The 21547-nt window shown below is 42.2% G+C and overlaps 1 protein-coding gene across 1 annotated transcript in view; it reads right to left on the bottom strand.

The window, feature by feature from the left end:
* syt7a (synaptotagmin VIIa) overlaps positions 1-21547 on the bottom strand; it is a 59242-nt gene that overhangs the window by 1114 nt on the left and 36581 nt on the right. Inside the window, exons 5-13 of the mRNA XM_026311029.1 lie at positions 18022-18224; positions 17829-17991; positions 14113-14244; positions 9835-9840; positions 4658-4760; positions 3079-3346; positions 2199-2368; positions 1736-1850; positions 896-1095 (exon numbers count right to left, since the gene is read on the bottom strand). Coding sequence (XP_026166814.1) covers positions 896-1095; positions 1736-1850; positions 2199-2368; positions 3079-3346; positions 4658-4760; positions 9835-9840; positions 14113-14244; positions 17829-17991; positions 18022-18224 — 1360 coding nt within the window. The remainder of the gene's footprint in view (positions 1-895; positions 1096-1735; positions 1851-2198; positions 2369-3078; positions 3347-4657; positions 4761-9834; positions 9841-14112; positions 14245-17828; positions 17992-18021; positions 18225-21547) is intronic.

Genomic DNA, 21547 nt, shown 5'->3' with positions numbered 1-21547 from the left:
ACCCGAACAACCTCAACTGGCTCCTCTCATAGAGGAGCAGCGGCTCTACCCTGAGATCCTCCCGAATGACTGAACTCCAATCCCTACCTCTAAGGGAGCTCCCAGCCACCCTGTGGAGCTGATTCTTTCAGTCATAATCCAAAGCTTGTGAGCAAAAGTGAGGGTAGGAATGTAGATCAATCAAGCGGTAAATTGAGAGCTTTGCCTTATGGCTCAGCTCCCTCAGACGGACCGGTACAGTGACGGCATAACTGCAGACGCTGCGCTGATCTGTCTATCAATCTCACGGTACATCCTTCCCTCACTCAAGAAACAGACCCCGAGGGACATGGTCCAATGTCTTCTCCAAGTCCACAAAACACATGTGGACTGGTTGGGCAAATTCCCATGATCCCTCACAGACCCTGGTGAGGGTATAGACCTGGTCCAGTGTTCCGACTAGGACTAGGATGAAAACCACATCCGAGGTTCAACTATTGGCCGAATTCTCCTCTCCAGTACCCTATCGTAGACTTTCCCAGGGAGGCTGAGGAGTGTGATCCCCCTATAGTTGGAACACACCCTCCGATCCCCCTTCTTTAAAAGAAGAATCACCACCCCAGTTTGCCACTCCAGAGGCGCTGTCCCCAACCTCCATGTGATACTGCAGAGGCGTGTCATCCAGGACAGCCCCCACAACATCCAGAGCCTTGAGGAACTCAGGGAGGAACTCATCCCTCCCCAAGTCCTCCATCTCTGCCTCCTCTATGGAGAGCGTGTCAGTGGGATTGAGGAGGTCTTCACAGTATTCCTTCCACTGCCCAACTATGTCCCCAGACAAGGTTAGCAATGCACCCTCTGCACGATACATAGTGTGAATAGCACACAACAAAAGAAATATAGTAATTGAGTTTACCTTGCCAATAACGTCGTTGCGGCTGAGCCTGTCCTTATCCATGACAGTGATGATGATGGTGGTCTCCCTCAGCACATGGGCGGGCACATCAAAGGGGAAAGACTCATTGAAGATGGGATTCAGACAGCGCTTCATCACCACTGTCTTCTTCTTCTCTACTCGCTTGTCCTTGTGCATCAGCCACACCTTCACATATGGATCTGCAATGTGGACACAGAGTGCAGCAGTTTACATAAGAGATGCCTGTGAAGGCGATTTGTGGGGTCAGGTTTGCAATTACCCTCTTAATTGTAAAGTCAAAGAAGACAGCAGGGAAGCAGATTCCTAGTTTGAGCCCAAGGTCAACTCATTCCCTGAGCTGGGAAACATACAAATGAGGAAGTATTTGTGGAAACAGGGCTTGGGATTTGTACTTCCAATTCTGGACCATTATCTTATTCCATATCACCAACAGACACTGCTTCTACTAAAGTATAAAGAGGGAATTTCATAAAAATATGATGGAGAAAGTGCTTCGCAGTGAGAACTGAAATTACCAGCACCAGACTGGGCTCACACAGATCTAGCTGGAAGGCAGAAGATTCTTGTAGAGATATGGAATGAGAGAGAACAGGACAGAGAGAGGTCAGGGGAGAGGCACCAGATGTAATGTCACCTTGCTGCTGCAGCTCAGGAGCCAGACGACAACTGTCTTGTGCACAGACAGGTCAGTAAATGTTTGAAAACAGAGCCGAAGCCACGTGTTAAGCCACAGAGCTTCCGGTGTCATGAAAGGCACTTCAGACAGATGAACAAGGGTGAAGGAAAGAAAAGGCTCAACAAACGAGGAAGAGTCTCTACCTGAGGTGCCCCCGATATCCATGGCTTTGAGATTGCGTGCTTTGATGATGTTCACAGTGATGGTGTTGGCCGTGGGGTTATAGCAGAGAGACACCAGCAGGTCTCCTCGTCTCCCCTGAGGAACACACACACACACACACACACACACACACACGCACAGACACAGGCGTGCACACACACAATGAAGTATGAATCCTCCAGTCTAATATCAGGTTTCATCAGGGAATATCAAACTCCAGATTACTCACTAGCCTGTTGTGTAATCTTGCATCACTGCCCTTTCTGCTCTCACCCTTTGTGCCAAACACAGATGGTCCCGTGACCAGATTTAGCTGAGCTCGTTGCTCATCATAAAATTACGTCAATCAGGATCACATGCCAAAAGTATGGCAACAAACGGCATCTAACTTGTTTTACTAAATTTTTACCATTTGAGTGCAAACACTGGATGGTCATCCCTTACACTGCCATCACTGCATGGCTTGAGCTCCTTCCAGAAGGTCTTTATCTGGCCTAGTTCCACCTTGTTAAGAGGAATTGAAACCTCTCCAATGGGGTCATTCCTACTGAAGCGGTCGTAGTCCAACACCTGAAGGTACAGAGTGCGCTCTCTCACTTTCTCATAAGGGAAGCCTAAAACAGAAACAGAAACACTGAGCGATGAGCTAAGATACAGGGAGTGAAAACCATATTTTTGACAGTCCAGATTGGTCTGTGTACTCTGCACCAGGCTAACATGGATAGATTTGGTAAAAAGCCAGTGTGCATATAAAAAACTACAGCAGCACCTAGCATCCTGTCCAGATGACTGAGTAGGATCTTTACGTTCTAGTCACAAATAGCTATTTCCTACATTTTTTCAAGAGAACTGGCCATTGCTATAATTTTAGAAGGGGTTTGAGTATTTTCAACATTATTTTGTCTGCTTTACCACTGCCATCCCAGCAGAATGGCCAAAATGAAATCAAGTCTGACCACACTGAGGGGCGGCACTTCACTGCTTACTGTATGGCTGCTACTAAACATCTACAGTTTACAGTTCTACATTGTAGTTTATAGAGCTGGAAGTTTTAATAATATAAAAAATTAATATTTAACCACTTTCTAGTGGATATTTTAATGAGAAGGTCGATGCCATTTAATAGCTGTCCATTAAATATAAACCTAAATCCAAATCTCCTTATTTAATCATGAATATTTATAGAGATATGCTAAGGATATGAAAGCAATTTTCAGGGTAATACTGTATATGGGGGGAAAATGCAGCAGCATGAGAAAATGTTATGTAAAATGTAACAGCACAATAACTGCAATAATAATAGCTGAATGAATCTACCACAGACCTTCAAACAGGAAGGTTTCGTTCCAATGGGGGTTGAGGTTCTTCCTCTTGACCTTGGTCTCCAGCTTGTGCTTCTTGTCAGGCAGCAGGTAGATTTTGACAAAGGGGTCAGAGGTGCCGGAGAAATCCTTGGCCGGGAGGTCCTGTCCTCTGAGGACTTTGACGGTGAGGGTCGTGTTCTGGAAGCTGTAACCTATGCTGAACTGGATGCGGCCCAGCTTCTCACTGATAGGCCCTTCACCATCATCATCCTCTGAACCTGGAGACAGCTGCAAGGCCACAAGTGGAGTCAAATAAACATAAGCACTCATACATGTAACAGCAGCCACTCACACAAAAGTTCAGTCTAAGGGCACACAGTGCATGTGACACAAGCACACGCACACAGACCTTGACAGAAACAATCTGTGGGGGGATGGAGATTTTAGAGCTGCATTTCTATCACGGCATACTCAGGCAGCTGCTCAAAGGCAGAGATTGGTCTGACATTAAGAAGGCTGAGAGAGTTTAATTTCCTTACTAATGTTCTTAAGAGGCAGGAGGTGCTCAGATTGAAGATAGGGGGCCACCCATTCTCTCTCACAGCCACTCTGACTGCTTTATCACTGTTGTGCATTAAAAAGGCCACTATCTGATAGTAAGCAGTGGACATAGAGAGGGAACGAGAGAGTGAGAGACAGCTCAAGGTTGGCTCTTTGCACTTGCAGCAATTGTTTGTTTTTTTTTGTTGTTGTTTTTTTGTCCCTGTGGCTCTGCCTTCTGTCTCTGAGCTTTATTTCTACACTCTGCTCATATACATCAAAACAAAGCATTTGAGGATTTTGAGCAAGATAAGACACTTTCTAAGACTGCTTTGTGCAAAAGCCTCCACTGACACTCTGAATAAAACTAGTCTGAGGAGTGGTTTGTATGCAAACCCGCTCTCAGAGCTTTACTCAACATAGTCGATTTCAGTGCTTTAGACCAGAGCAACAATTTGAAAGTGACAAAGACTCACTCATTCAGAATTTGTCAACATGGGTTTTAGAAATGACAGGCAGAGCAAGAAATATTCTAAGTCTAATTTATCAAACAGCATGAGTCACCTTGAATGACTTGTCTCGCTTGATTGCTGCTGTGGTTCCCCCCACCCCCAAACCCATTTTGGCTTCTGTATTACCACATGCAGCTTAAAATTATCCTGTGCATGGAGGGTGACTCAGCAACACTTGCCCTACCTGGTGACTAAAAATTACCTTATGTAGTGTATGGCGGACAAAAGTATGCGGACAGCCCAATATTACGCACATGGAGTATGTGATCAGTGAATATTTCAATCAAAATTGATGGGGATCATTATGATTCTTCCACTCCTCTCAGCCCTTTTCCACAGGCTTTTAAAGAGGCTTCCATTTGGTCAAAAAAGCATTAATAAGATCTGACACAGTCAGTCTTGTCATTCTTTACCCACCCTATGATTTAGAACAAATAAACAGCTCAACATCACTATCAGGTGTCCACATACCTTTAGCCGTTGCATTATTATTCATCAGTCTAAGTGACAATGAGTTGGAGGTGCTGTGGGACAGAGAGAGCCTTACCATCACCATGTCTCCAGTGAGAGAGTTGGCCAGGTCAGTCACAGATGAGTGACCATCAGCATCAGGGGGTTGGCCCTTGGGGCTGTTAGCTGGCTTGTTGCCCCTGTAAGCACAAACACAGTTTGACCCAGAGAGAAAACAAGCAAAAACAATCTAACTTATCTCCAGAAAAAGAGAATGTCAGTGCACACAGGGAGTCCAACTTCCACCTGTTTGGCGCTTCAAAACTGCCTATTTGAAAGGACCATTTGTGTCCAAGTCTGTTTTGGATAGATGTCATTTCAAAGCAGATTGTACTTTCTTTATCTACCATGAGCGAAGCCCCAAAAAAAAAAATCTGCCAAAGACTGCACAGATTATCAGCGGGCACTAGAATTGAGGACATTTGATGCAGTTGAACAAAGTGGGAAACTGAGATCACTGCACATATGTCCAGTTTGGCAAACATCCATATCGCTAACAAGAAAGTTACCTCTATCAAGTAAATGAACACATATTCAGACAGAATAGAAAACAGAGCTACTAAATTTAAAACAGACAAAAACCAATTATTATCCCCAATCCCTATAGAGTTTAGCATCAACCCTTATTTCTTCTGAAGATATTTATGAGACATACAAACATGTATAATGACATGTATAGCAACATAACGTCACTATATATATGTATATACATTAGACTGACATGTATAGCAACATGTAGAGGACCAGACATTTAACAGGACAGATGCTTAACAGTTTTGAAAAGTGAGAGTGTTTAAATCTCTCAGTTCTTAACATCAACAACACAAAATATTAACAAAAGCATAAAGGAGAGAGCAGAGATCTCCCATGGCGCAGCTGGTATTTAAGTACAAATGTTAATAGATATAAAAGTTTAGTTCCTTCACACGAGGATTGTTAAAAAAAAAAAGATATTGTTAAAGTGGGACAAACATTCTGGGGGAAAAAAATACCTCTATGTTCATACGTCATGAAAACAAGAAGAATCACACAGTGTAAAGAAAAAAAAAAAAATCAGCAAAAGAAGACAAAAAACTAAAAAGAGAATAAATCTCATGAGATTGAGGAAAACATGAGAAAAGATATTAACGAGAAAGTCAAATGCAAAAGTCCGGGCATGGCACATGGAGAGGCTGAACACTGAAACACAGTTAGGCAGTAAACAAACAGTAAATAGAGAGGAAAAACAAGAACACTGAGAAGAAGGAAAGAAATGAGCGAGCAGAGAAGATGCTGAAATTGCAGACATACAAACTGGATGGAAATCATAAAGACTGCAGATCAGATAGAAGGTTCAACAAGGAAATGTAAGAAATAGAAAAGCAAGCTGAAAATTATTTATCTGTGTTAGAAGAGATAGCAAGTATTAATGACATGAACAGTGAGGTTAAAAAAAACAAAAACAAAACAAAATCAAACAGAGCATGAGACTGTTACAAACACCAGCACATTAGAGAGAAAAAACAGAGCTGCAAGAAAAGATAGGGAATGAAGGAAGGAAGGAAAGCCTGGAAACACAAGAGAGGCTTAGTTTGGTCAGTCTGATAAGAATCAAAGAATAAGAGACAAAAATAAAGGGCTATGCACACACAATATCTCTAACTGGAGACAGGGGTGAGCATGCTAAAAGGAGAAAAAGAGCACAGAGAAGAAAAGAAAAAGACAATAAATACAATTGATCACCAGGAGAAACAGAGCAAGAACCATTGTTCTTCACGTGGAGAGCTCAAAATGAATGATAAATGAGAAAAATATGGCGTAGATATACCATACAAAAATATAATATCATTGAAAATACGAAAAGGGACAAATAGTAAGAACATAGGGAAATGCACATTTAGAGTGTTACAAAAGAGGTGTTGTTAAATAGAAGTTAATGACTACAAATGATATAACATCAACTTTAAATCTACACCGATTTTCCAACCATTTAGCAACACTCTAAAAGTGTGGACTGGGGACACAGGGGCCAAAGCACAAACTGGCATTGGCTACATGTGCATATGTAATATATGCAAGTAGTTGTCACTCAGGGAGTGAAGGCAATGCCTTGGACAGGCAGAAAACAAGGAGCCCATAGAAAGTCTGTCTGTCTGGCCAGCATTCTCTGTCGAGCTTTTCACTGAGACAATATTTGGCGAGTCGTAGTTTATGTTTTTTGGTTGTTTTTTTTTTTTTTTTTTTTGCTGGGCACTATTTACACTAAACTCAAATTTGGATGAGAATTGATGTTGAATGCAATAATGTGTACATTTTTGCAGAAGACAAGGACAGAACCAGGGGAAATATACTGACAAATAGACAGACAGAAAAAGCAGGCAAACAAGACAAGCAAACAATCACTTCAACCAGCAAAGGAATCAGAGCGAGACGGGGGGGAAGGAGGGATGTTAACCATTTTAGAAAGGGGAAGGGAATATTCATCAATTGTGTTAGTTTTATTAGTTTCCAGGAGAGGTAATAGCATTTTCAGGGGCCTGTTTTTTTTGTTGGTTTTTTTTTTTTTTTTTTTTTTTTTTTGCACAGACTCTAAACTGCAGGCAGTGAGTTTGAGAGGAGAGGAAAAGGCTGGGTTAAAACACTAAACCAAGATCTGACGACCAGCTCAAAAGAGCTCCAAAGCACGGAGAGAGATTTGGGTTTTAAAGTAATGCAAGGCACCTCCCTCCTCCTCCACCTCCCAACTATCGATGGGGGAGTGAACGTCTTCAATTATTCATTCTCCTTCATGCCTCATTCAGGGGTTCAGTGCATTCTCAGGTAAGAGCTAGAGCAGTCAGGGGAATGGCCTGTCTACCAGCCCTGCTCTACAGCACCTGAGGTGGTCCTCTGCTCCAACGCTGCCTCCAGGCTGTTTAAACAAAGCAGCTGGGGCTGCAGATTTATTGCAGAAAATAAGGTACTTTCTCCAGATCATACAACATATGAATTGAAAATGAAGATCGGTTTCAGTTTATTTATTTCTATGAAATCAATATTAATTCCGGCAGACGGTAATACTACAACTGCCACATATTTGTGTCAATGCTTTTTCTGTCTGATCCCTTGGGGGCTGATATGGAAATTGATGCTTTAGAGCCTGCAGTTGTCTACAGTGTCCAGTGGGAGGCAGAGTGGACTTGAGTTCAGATCAGATTCTCCCACAGCAAAGACAGAAAGTGGGCTGTTGGCATAGCAACGGCTCTAGAAACACAGACCATACATATGGGGGTTTGGGGTGTGTGCAACACGAGGTTGATGGGAGTGGGCACAAGGGAAGGGTGTGTTTAGAGGGGTGCAGCAAACAGGCAAACACACTAAGAACAAAGAAGATAAGGTGTAGGATATATGACAGGTACGGGTGAGAGCCTCGCAGACACACACATTCACATGAACAGACATATGGAGGCAGGCGGGGCCACTGTAGGTTTCACCGTCCTGTGATACTATCCTGTTTTGTTACCTGACCGAGGGCCAGCAGCTCGAAGAGAGAGGGAAGGGGGGAAAGACACTCCACTTCTAGGCTGGAGAGAGACGCGAGAAAGAAAGCCCATCCCAGCAACCCCCCCTTTGTTTTCAGGCACTCAAACTCCCCCAACCCTCTGCAAACATGTCACACTCAAACAAACATGCTCGCCTGAGACTATGAAATGATGTATTTCAGTGTCTATGCTCAATTTCATAGCCACCCACCAGATTTATCATTCTTCAGGGGCCATAGCATACTTCCCAGGATCATACACAGTCAAAAACCACAGCAGTGAAGCACAGCGCTGCTTACATAACTTCATCATCCACATGTACATTCACACCACAGTCAGCCAGTCATCCCTGCCGCTTCACTACTCAGGCTATGACCAAAATTTCTGCTGCGACATATAAATATGGATGCTTTCACTGTTAGCTAATTGCTTCCTGCATGCTGGAACTGGAAATGGGTCTAAAATAGCATCATTTACTGAAATCCCATTTCAGGAAGAAGCAACAAGGGAGGTGCTAAATGCTGCCTTCTGCGTAGTTCCTTTTTTCACTGAACTCCAAATGAAAATAGAAAACCAAAGAGAATTCAGCCAGTGCCAAATGCTACTGTTTTTTTTTTTTTTATGAATATTTTTATTAAAAGCTGCCTTTGAGCATCTTTTAACTTGGGCAGTTATCAATTGCATACAATTTGCCTGCATCAAGCTCAAACTTAAGCATGGAAAACATGATTATTATCCAAAACGTGCATAGTGTCTACCCTGTCTACAACGGTTCAGAGGTCTAACTCCCTTTATGACCTCCCAGTACTCTCTGCAATTTAACATTTATGCCTCCAAGTTCAATTAAAGCAACTGGCCTATCATTCCTGAGAATTTCAGCAATAAGAAATCATCAAAATAAGTCATTTAAAAGTTCGAACACAAGTCTTCCAAATGTTTTGAATCCCAAATCAACTCAAACATTGGGGGAGGCTGCTGCAGATGTCCTGTTCTGAGGCAGGACACAGGAGTCCCACGTTAATGCTCCTAATGGCTCATCTCCCCAACTGCCATCTATCTATCTAGGATGTATGAGGTCAGCCTGCACCAGCATGTACCTGCTGGCTAGAGTGCTGCCTTCAGCCCGGCATAATGCATGGATGTGCAGAGTACAATAAGTACTCCCTACTGCTACTCTCATGGAGGGAAGATGGATTTGCACTCTGAATTTTTTTTATCCTCTCTTGACATATGGATATATGAATGCACACCCCTCCTCCTCATGTGGCTCCCTTTTTTCTGCCTTAATGCTACCTACTTCTCTCCTCTTTTAACATGCAACTGTGTGCATCTCCCTGTGATGTGAGGACGAGCACGGTGGCCACAGGGAGCCAAAGCCTCGGGGACAGTCAGAACCAGAGCCCCTGAAGACTCTGCTGATTAAACGGGTCTGCAAAGCCCCTGTCACAAGAGGTATGAGACTGACAGAGCATAGCATAATCAATTTACATATTCATGCACCAACACACAGATTAAGCATTTTATCAGCAGTTTCTATTGTCTAAGAAAACAAGCCCCAAAATGACCACTTTAAAATATTATTAAACTATACTATATACATACACACACACACACATATATATATATATATATTAATATATATATATATATATATGTGTGTGTATATCTATTACTTCAGAATGACCAAACATTATGTGAAAGCATATCTGAACACACCGTTCTCCACCTTTTAAATTGTGAACTCCTTCTACTCAAATTAATGCAGTTAGAGCATAAACAGAATCATTGATTTAGGTAAAATGTTGCAATGGCCATTTGCTGTGTTTGTCTTTTCATGTCAAGTTAAACTATGTAATAAGTTCATAAATTATGAGGCAATATTATATAGCCCACTTGGCAATTACCAAACATCTCACTGAGTGCATCACATCTTAGAGGCAGAGAAATATACATCTATATCTATTTATATCGGCAAGATGTTTTCTGAAACAAAAAACAACTTCACAGGCTTACACAAAATGATGTAACGTATATGGATGAATAATTGAAAGACCAGAGGCAAGCGGATCGAATGTTAATGTTGCACGAGGACATATTCCGCCTCCTCTGTCCTGAACCTCCATCCTCATTGGACCAGCTCACCACTCAGAGAGCGATCTAGATTCAAAACTCTCGGGGATTGTGGCTTCTCTTTATAGCAACACTGGAGGAGAACCTACAGCACAGGTTCACTGAATCGCAACAGAATGGTACAAGGGAAGACCAACAAGGCATTAAGAGCTGCTCAAACACGCTAATTAAGCTTTCTAAGATCCGTAACTTATGGATGCCGGGGATATAAACATCCCAGCATGTGAGGCCCCCGTAATCAAAGCAACACACAAGCCTGTAACCATCCGTCCTGCTCTCCCTCCTCATAATATGTAGCTTCGGTTTTAAAGCTGTAGTCACTACCAGCAACTCTGGTGGAGTTCTGATTCCTTCCTCACTAAAAACAAATGAGCAGAAGGCTTTCATTCAGCGAGTTCGCACACACACAAAGGAGCACAATGAATATCACACACTGTAACACCTTCTCACTGGGGATGGGATTGCATATCTTTTTCTTGCCTTCGACTATGACCAAACATAAACACACTGCTGAAAGGTAAAAGAAAAGGCTCTCTGTTATTTCTACCTACATGCTTTCCTTCAAATACTAAACACAACACACTCTTTTCCTTAGGTTAAAGTACTTATACAACAATTAAACAATTACTTTTTCACAAAAGTGTATGTGAAACTTGTGTTAGTGACACATTATTAAATGTAACATTTTTACATTGATTATCCTAAAGGCATCAATGTGTAGGCACCATTTGAATGCTACAGCTTCTCAAAGGGGCCCAGTTTTAACTGTTTTATATACTGCTTTGTAGTTTAGTCCAGCAGTTCCTAACCTGTAGCTCAGGCCTCCTCCAAAAGGTCACAAAATAAATCTAAGGAGTCGTGAGACGATTACTAAAGTGGAAAAGAAGAAAAAAAAACTGTATTCATATTTTGAACTTTGCTCTAATCTTTGCTTTTTTTTTGTCAAATATTGGATGTGTGTATCTCTTTGGGGCTCAAATAGTAATTTAAATAAAACTGTAAAGTTTAAATGGGAAATGGCTTTTATTTTTTTTTTGGTTGAACTGCATATCTGAATCAAGGAGTCAGAAGTCAAAAAGGCTGGAAACTATTGGTTCAATGTTAAACTATTGTTCATATTTTATTATAGAAATGGTGCATCTGTCCTAAAGCTGTCAGATTAATGCTGTGGTGTAAAAAGTACAAATGACAGTACTTGATTAATTAGTTACTGTCTGCCAATAATGTAAAGCACCACACAATTACTTGTCAAGATAACAGCTTTTTACTGTTTATTTTAGTGTGGAGTTGCATTGTTGCATTGATGATGTTAACATTAGAGAGTCACATAAATAATAATTCTCATTAACATCAAGGGTTCAGGGTTTGTTTAATAAATTTATGAGGTATAGCATGAGTGATGCAGTTATGGAGATGAGTGATGGACGAATGACAACCATGTCTGAACAAATGCAGCGCCTGTGATGATATGGCTATAAAGACGGGCGTGGAGAGCACCAGGGAAATGAAAGACTGGCTTTGTCGCCAGCTCAAGGCAGGCTCAAGAGCCCTGTTTAGAATGAGCTATACGCCAAGAATGTGATTGATTAAATCATGGTCAGACATCTGTGAAGTCAGCACATATGCCAAGGGAAATGATATGCTCCCAGCAGGCTTACACCTTAATACACTATGGACTTATTTATTTAAAACTCTAAATTTAGCATCCAATTATAGTATGACTAAAGCATTTATTATACATTTGAATTCCTAATTTATCATGAAACAAACAAAACAATAAGTGGCTTAAGAGGAATTAGTTTACTGCTCCTCTGGAAAATAGATAGGAGCTCACTAAAGGACAGAGACGTTTAAAGCAGTTTCTAGCTGTCTCTTGTTCACAGAGCTGCCAGTCATTATGTTTTGACTGAAAGAAATGAAATGAACCTCAGGTTAATCTACAAAATACAACAATACACTCAATCACCTTTAATCGAGGTGAGTCCTGCTGGTCACATGCTGGAGCGGGCGGCCTGCGGTTCCTGCTTGCTGTTTAGTCTATTAGTGGATTTCACAACCCATTTAAAGAGGTTTCAAGGTGAACACAAAAGCTGGCAAAGCCAGATGTAATGTGCACAGCAAATTACACAGAAAATTGTATTCCTTTGTGGCTCTATGGGTTTCACACTAATCCTGAAGAATGAAGATAGTTTTGATGTTCTTGTACAAAGAATACCTTCATGCTTGTTTGTAACTCCACACGGCGCTGTGTTGACTGTAGGAAAGGCCACAGGATGCTCGGGGGCAACAGACTAAAATGAGGCAGACAAACTAAGAAACAGCCGACGCTAGTTGTGGACATAGCTCTAATTTTGAAGTTTTATTTAAATGAAAACAATACAGGTGCTTATTAGTTCAGGAATGACAACTACTATCATGCTGAAAACACAAGAGATCCTGTCTTAAGTCTCCAGTTGCACAGCCCACGTGTGCAGCTTCATGCTGCAGCTGTGCAGTCTAGATAAGAAAACAGTTACCATCTGTGTTGTAATAGCACCCTAGTTTTAAATCATGTGTCAAATTGATGAAACACTTGTGAATGAGGAGTAATTGGTGTGACGAGTAAATCAGAATTTGTTCACCCTCCTTGCCATTTTGTTTTAAGGTGTGTGTCATATTAGGTGTCTCCAATTTGTCACAGAATCAAAGTGAGGTTAAAATAGCCTAATTGGACTGTGGAGGAGAATCGAGTGCGTCTCGCGTCTGCCCAGGGCCGAACCAAATGCAGGATCTCACTCTGGCTCTCTCTGGTGTTACGCGCTGGTGCAAGTAATCAAAACCACAACCCATGGCTGAAAATGAACACGAGTGCAGTGTGGTTTGAGATGTTTGTTTCACAGCCACTGTACTCATTTGTTAGTTTTAAACTGTTCCACAAAAAAAAAAAAAAGAAGAAGAAGAAAAAAAAGATCCAATTTTGGTTCTCTCTCCATATCCCAGAATAATTGGGTCTGCTGTCCAAGAGAATCTGGGAGATGAGGAGATGTGAGCAAGAGCATTGCATCCTTATAGATGAGTAAAAATATTTTGGCTTCCAGTGTGTAAGGTGGCTGGCAAGGAAAAGGTTTATTTTTAGCACCATGTTTATGTAAGTGACTAACATGTTGTGGAATAATGAGAAGGCTCTCTGGGCCCTCAGTGGAGCTACAGAGACGAGTCTCTCAGAGCAGCAGAGGGTGATTGAAGGAAGCTAATGAGCAGGAGGGGAAAAAAGAACACAGGAGTAGAAAGGGTTGTGATAATAAAAGCATGAAAATGCAATGGAAATATGACAATTACCAATGGGAGGTCTCTGTAAGGCAGGAGTGAAAAGACAAACAAATAGAGATGAAAATGGTGGAGGAGAATGACATTGCGATAAAGGAGATAATTATCATGGTCAGGTAAAAAGACCACTGGGATGAGAAAACACTATTTTATTTGATTGGCCGAAATCGTAGCCCTAAAAGCAGAAACAAGGACTGGAGTACCAGTGAGTATCTCACAGCAGTGATTTATGAGCTCATTACTGCTTTATAGCTAACATCCAAACTGCCGTATCTCTTTACTCATCTCTGTATTAAAGGCATTTTTCACATTTGGTTTTCACAATCTGCTCTTTTTTTTTTTAACTTTCTGTTAAGATTTCTATTTTAGCTGCAGGTGCACAATGCACTTAAGTGCAGTGACTCACTGAAAACGCTACAAAACAAAACTACTCTCCTCTACCTAGATTCTGTAATCATCTCTTGTTTTTCTTTGATATCACATCCTTCACTTTCTTTCATTTGCACTGCATTCTCTCTCATACGTACAACAACCACTCTCACACGTTATCTGGTACCTCTTCTCAGGAGGGGGCTCCTGATTGGCTGCTGGTGCTGCCTGCGCTGTTTCCTGCAGGTCAGGGATATTGGCAAAGTCATCTTGCTCGGCCACACCAATGGCCAATGCCAGGACCACCAGCTTTCCTTCACTGGCTCCCCATAAAAAAAAATATGATAAGAGATAGAAAGAGAGGCAAAAAAAGATAGAAATGCAAAGGGTAGGGAATTTAAACATAGAAAAGGTGTAGCGCAGGGGGAGAGAGGAAAAGAGAGGTCATTTCAGGTGACAGGTGAGGGCGGAAAGCAGAGAGGCTGTGCGATAATTAGAGACCACATGTGAATAAACAGAGGAAGCAGAAACAGAAAATCTGCAAAACCACATAAGACCCGAGCAGTAAGCACTTTGTCCAGGGAAGGATATAAAGAAGATACCTTAAACTGAAATGCCAGCTTAATAATAATGTAATGACTTTTAATTAAGTGGTGCTGACAACAGGTGCAGGCTGTGTTTACATCATGTAGACAGCAAATAATTAAGGGAACTGTTGGTGATTAGTTAATGATTGTTAATGGATGTGGTATTCAGCAGCCTGCACACCAGCATCCACACATGTACAAGGTATATGCAGGCGTATATACGTACACACTCGCAAAACACACCACCCCCACAAATGTAGTGTAATTCATCCAGTTATTTAACTTGCCTTATGCTTTCACACCAGACTCACCTTTCCTACTCAAACAGGCCTGTCGTCTTTTTCCAGAGTTAAGATTTAATTAAGCCTCATTAAGAAGATCTGGATTAATTGTTTCTATTTGAGTGACACGGTATCTTAAGGTGCACGGTGTATGTCACCGTTTTCTGGGTCACTGCTCTCTCACTCGCTGCGTTGCACTCTTCTCATTTCATTTTCTCTATTCTGCACACAGCTGCTCTCCAAATCCCCCTTTCCCTCTTCAACCCTATCCCCTACTCTTAATTCTCTGCCTCTTGATCATTACCTCCTTCCCTCCTTCCTGTCACCCACAGCTCGACAGCTTAAGCCCCTGATTGTGTTACATTCCCACACTAAGAAAAAGATGGTGCTGTCTGGTTGACGCCACCCCGAACTTCACAATTTCATCTCATTCTTAGACGGCATCAAAAGCTTGTCTTGCAGCACCACAAAAACCCGTTATACGTCTATACCCAGCGCTTTATTATCAGTATTACAGCTAATTTATGTTTGGATTCTTTAATCAAATTGTATATTCTCTTTCTCAAGATTAATAGACCTACTCCACAATCCCCAAGTAACTGCAGAACTACCCCCTGGAGTATACGGGTTTCTCTGGTTGGCAATCACCAGTCTATATGATATAACAGTATGGCGCTTATGATGATACTATAAAAGTAAATGGATCCCTCTTCTCCCATCACTTAAAGATGGGCATTTACACTCAAGAATATTGGTGAAACGCTTCAATCAAACACTTCAACCTAAGAAGTTTATCTTATCTCATCTCAACCAATGCACCAAACATTAAGAGGCAGAGAAGACAGCGGGAATAAACATTAAATACATTAGGATAAATCATTGACTTTCAGCAGTAGGCAATTTGTTAATGTTTAACAGGGGGGGTGGCCCAATGGGACCCCGACCCCAACACCGTCCCCACACCACCAATACGCACACTTGTAAAATGTACATTTTGCTAACTACCACCCCACTTAAATCGTCTACTGACTGTCAGCCAGAATGTATGAAGGGCTCCTGTCTGGAGATACAGTCTCCAAAAGACTAGATATCTGTGTCAATGACATCAACACATTCACTGAGCATTAATTCAGCCATAGAGGGAATGTGGCCAAGATAGAAATTAACTGGCTTTTACAGCAGATCACATCTACAGTATAACCATCGTCTCATCAGTCATATGAGGCGTTGCTATTACAGAGGAGGACATACAACAACAATGACCTCAATCTAACTTTTCCAATGATGGGTGATACATATAACTATTATGGTAGATATTCAACGACCTTGGTGCTTGCATGTGCGACATCATTAATGCTCAGTTAACCGGTGGCATTACTTCATCTGTGTCGTACTCAAACATCGGGAGAAGCTTTAATGCACATAAAAAAGAAAAATGAATGGTGAAAAGCTCCTGTAAAATGGATTCAATACAAATGGACATTAAACACATGTTGCCCTTTGATACCGTCCTTCCACATCCTTTCATTAGCCCCTCTCACCCTCATCGACGCTCCCTCCTTTTCTGGCCTTAAGTAGCAATATGTTGTAGAAGTAACGCTACTGCTGACATAAGATCAATGCTTCAGGGTTAACACAAATTTACACACAGTTGTCAGCCCTTGTTTACTAATGGACAGCGGCATGTGGCCTGTTTTATGTAAACATGCTTACACATGTCGGTTTGGCTAGCAGCATGATTAGTAGACACAGATTTGCTATGAACAACTGTTTTCAAATGAAACCCAAGCATGAACTATCAGTGTTGCCATTTTAGTGGCAAATACTCATGAAATATGGATTAGGCCTACTGGTGTGTCTCCTAAGAAGACAATTTAACAGTCATTCCAAAAAGATTCCTCAGAAACATCTTCATGAAACTGAGTAGGACGGTGTGAATACAAAATATTCTTTCATGACACCATCTCATGAATATTATGAACTAGCCGCACTAGCTCTGTCATGTAAAGGCAATTGTAGCAGACCAACTGAATGTCATCCAAGCACATGTTCGTGTTTAGCAGAGCATACAGCGTAAACATTGAACAATTTATCACAGAATAGGCTAGAAATAGCCCTCAGCATGTCACAACTTCCTTGCCATTTTTCCATGCACAATGTCATTTTTGTGTTCTAAAATTAGGAAAAATGCATTTTTTAAATAGATTGCTTAACGGGAAGCCTTGTAATTGCCGTTATCTCATTACTGATATAGCACTGAAAACCCTCTTTTGAAACACTGTGTTGAAGTCGAGATTTGAAGGATCATAAAACACAGAGTAACCACATGTACTCCCCCTCTAATAAACAGAAGGTGTTACTGTGTAATATCACTGTGTGATCTATGATGTCTTAGTAAAATGAGATGTTAATCCATCTCCTACACAGCCACAAGGTTTAGAGCTAAGAACAACAACATTTATAAGTTATTTATAACTCTATTTTTATTAGCATTTATAATGTATAACCTCTGGCTTCTTTCTTCAACTTTATCATCCTACATTAGCATGATATGCCTTGGAATCTATATATAAAATATAGCTTTACCAACATGAGGACGCACTAGGAGGTATAGTGAATGAGTAAATTTTGTGCAAATCCTTTATCCTCTTTTGCTGTGAACCACAAAAACACACATGTACAGTACATAGTACAGACTTATACGTGTATGCACACAAGCACATACAGCAGTACATATTTTGTAATATCCTTCCCTGGATATTAAATGCAAACTGAGAGGAAACACTCACAAGAAGAGGTAGAGAAGAGTATTTAGCTCATTAGTAAGTTCTTAAACACACATTTTAAACCATTTGACAATAAACAATTTGATTCTAAGACATTATAAAGCATAAGAGACTAAGGCAAAGAGATCCTTAAAACAAACATAAAGTAATGATACCATAGCATATACTAGAAGACACACAGACAGAGGTCTAAGCAGGTGACACTACAACAGACTCCATAAATATGAAGGTAGAGTTGCAGAGACTCACAGGAAGGACTTGACATCCAGGCCCCGATTCCGGATCTGGTCCATCATGTAATCCCAGCTGCCAGGATTGGCACGCGAGCGCCCTCCCGCTCCACCTCCCCTAAAGCGGGAAGCACCTGCTCCTGCTGTGGTGCCCCGTGCACCCCGGGGACCACCTCGTGTACCTGCACCCCCACCCTCACTATTGCTGCCACCCCCGCCTCCCCCAGGCTGTCCAGGTGCAGTGTGTAACTGTCCCAAGCTCTGTGATGTGGTTGGGGGATGGCCGAGACCATGGCCTGATGGGTGGATGAGAGGCTGCTGAAGACTCTGCTGGCGCAGCAGCGTCCTGGGCCGGGTCGGCCCAGATGGACTGTGCTCCAAAGTGGATGCATAAGATGAGACTGGATCCCCAAAACTAGGAGGGCACAGGAGGAGGGAGGAAAGAGAACGAGAAGAAGGCCATGGCCGACAGAGGAGAGGATGAGGAAAAAAGGAGTCAGAGATCACGGAAGGGGGAGAAGAAGAAGTAGATATAGGAGAGGAGCCATGGCAAGAGGAGAGGAGTTGGTCAGAAGTGATGTCAGAAGAAGAGATGTGGAAGAGAGGGAAAGAATCATCAGAGATGAGCCGAGGTGGAACAGGGCAGTAGGGAGACCCAGTAGAAGTCAGGTTGACATCAGAGTAGATACAGGAAAGTTCATCCAAACAGGAAATTGATGACCGTACAGGGGGGGAGGAGGAAGAGGTAAGAGTGGTATTTGAGGACAAAATGGAGAAAGAGGTAGAGGGAGGAGCATTGGGAGGTGGAGACAGAAGGAGGAGGAGAGAGAAAGAGAGCAATGTGAGGCAGCAGCAGTAACAGCAGTAGCAGAAATAGCAGTAGAAGGTGCAGCCTGAGTGATCGCTGTGTGCTGTGTACTGCTCGTGAGGCCGCGCCGGGCAACAGTGTGCAGACTGTGAGCTCGCCCTGTTTGTCTCTGTCAGATGCGTATGCACCCTGCGTGTCTGCGCGGTCTGAGCGTGCTGTTTGCGTGCGGGTGTGTTTCGCGAGTATAGTGGACGGATGTGCACTGTCCGCACAGGTGTGGAGCGATTCTGTGCCACGTGACCACGTCGAGGCGCATGGGTCAAGGTTTTGCTGCTTCCAGGCCTTCCTGGTGATGGCTTTTTGGTCTGATATGAGATCCCCATTTCCTCTCGTCAGTCAACTTTTTCCCATCTCTGACAGCCTCTCCTCCTTTCTCTCTAAGTCTTTTTCGTCTTTTAAATACATGCGGCATCTCTGGAGACCACCAACAGCCAACCAAGTCCTACAGCATGACTCCCTCCCTCTGTCAGCCTCTCATTTTCCACCCCTCCCCTTTATAAATGCTGTTTAATTGGCTCATTTTCTTTTGTTAAAAATGTTGCAGTAGTCAGGGGTGTCGCACATTATTTAATTTGCTCAGACATACATTATTCCTGTGTTTTGTGGGATCTACAGAATCCTGTATGATCTTTTTATATTTATTCCACTAACTAAATATATCCATCTCTCTCTCAGATCGCTGTGTAACCCAGACTACCGGAATTAGGTCATGAGAGAGCGAATCACATCAGTTAAGTGCAGTTTACTCTGCTTTTGATTACTTCAACTAAAACAATTTTGCAAACGGCTTTTAGTATGCTATCCATCATATTTAACCATGACAAATAAAAGGATGAAAAGGGTAATGGCAGGTTTTGGACAAATGAACCTTTGTGTGGGGAAAAAAAAACCCCAGAAGGACAGTAAGAGGAGTGGTTTTACAGAGCGACAGAAAGATGGAAAGAGTGATGGAAACGATAAGAGCAGAGGGTGACGATGGAGGAGAGACAGAAAATGGGGTGCGAGACACAAACACAAGAGACACAGACACTTATAGCAGCCTGAAAATAGAATCCAATTATAGACATGGGGGGGAAAAAAGAAAGATGAGAACAGGAGAGAAGGAGGGAATGAGGAGTGAGGCAGTGATGAGCGTAAATGTGTTGTGGAGGAAGAAGTCACAGGCATGCGGTGCTAAAGGAAGGTGCAAAAAAAAAAAAAAAATCACAAAGGGGCTGAAAACGAACTGACTAATTTACAAAACACTGAATATAGACCTAAATCATGCCATACGTCATGGCTGTGGGATACATGCAGTCAAAACACAAACATGCAGTTTGCATTTCTACCAAAATCTTAATTAAAAGCCAGGCTGACAGGGCGTGACACATTGTTTCAGTCAGTGTGTGAAAATTAGACTATTTCTGTGTTGCTTTTTTAATAAAGTACACTTGAAGGCAGTGCAGTTCCTCATAGAAATTAGTCATTTTCTCCTGCAGATTCATACAGGAGGCTATACTGTGTAGCTGGACTGGCTGAAGTTGAAGGTTTGAGTCAGTGTGATTCAGCTCAAGTGACTATTGCTATCTTGTCACAATGACGAGAGTTCGCATTTCCCCAGTGCTCACACCTTGATCTGTGCCCACACGCTCACCTTCACACATGAGCGACACTTTTCTCCCTGCTGAACCCGACTCTCTTTATTTCTACTCAAGCTGATTCATTCATCTAATCATAGGTGCCGAGGTAAAAAAAAAAAAAAAAAAAAACCTCAAAGAAGGATGTGCATAGCAATACAGTATTTGCTCAGCTTTATTTTGTGACTGAAATGTAACTTTTTCTGCTCAGTTCTGAACTCACTTGCAGGGTCTCAATCCTCCAGACTTCATGTGGCCCTGGACGGTCTGCCATGTCCCGGCCTTCACTCCCTCTGCCACCATGCTCTTCACGCTGTCACTGCGATAAGGACCCCCCCCATCATCCCTATGCCCAGTTGCTGCCCCCTTCTGACCCCCTGAGACTGCCCCACTAAAAGAGGGAGACAGGGGGCGGAGGTCCCACAACAGACACAGGGTATAGTAGAGAGAGAATAACGACAGGCAGAGGAGAAAAAGACCAAAGAGTGTGAGAAAGACATACACAAACATACACAAACACAGGAAAATAGATTGAGCAACCACATGGCTAAGGAGGTGAGACAGATCAGCAGAGTGTGTGAGGGGGCAGGTCTAGTTTTCCAGGCCGAGTGAGAGGCAGGTGGATGAAAAAGGTCTTGAGTCCAGTGTGGAGAAAGAGAGGTGGGTGAGAGTGACGAGATCAGGGAGGAAAAGGAGGAGGAGAAGAATTTACAGGCAGCCTGTAAAGGGTGGAAAACCAAGAAGAAATCACACCTTTGGGCCTGGAGGACCAATACTACAGCTTCCAGTATTCACAAGCAGCAACGGTGTGTGGACACTGGTTATTTAGTTCTCATTCTCTCATTCATTTAGGCATTTTGGGGTTGAGATGTGCTGCTATACGAGGCAATTCAGTGGTAGGAACTAGTGAGAGTAGTGGGAGAACCGCTTGTGATAAAGTGTCTGAAGAGCAAATAATCGACTCAGTTGGGAAGTGATCCAAAGTGGAATTTGTTTTAAATACATCTGTTCCTGTAAAACATCGATTACACTCTATTTCTATATCCTAATCTGTAACATCTCATTATTAAAAATCTACATTCAATCACTTAGCATTGATAACCCTAAACAGGAAACAGTCAAATTCCTGCAGCAAACAGTAGAACGAATCTAATCATGTGATCCTCCATAAGACATACAACATGCAGAAATTAATCCTTGTTGATACTTGTTGAACCCAGATTCGCTCTCAATGGGTTTTAAATGTCATGTCTA

This window comes from Mastacembelus armatus, chromosome 6 (genome assembly GCF_900324485.2).
Source record: "Mastacembelus armatus chromosome 6, fMasArm1.2, whole genome shotgun sequence".
In the NCBI taxonomy this organism is placed as follows: Eukaryota; Metazoa; Chordata; class Actinopteri; order Synbranchiformes; family Mastacembelidae; genus Mastacembelus; species Mastacembelus armatus.
The sequence above is the reverse complement of the archived record's forward strand: the minus strand, read 5'-3'. Positions and strand labels throughout refer to the sequence as shown.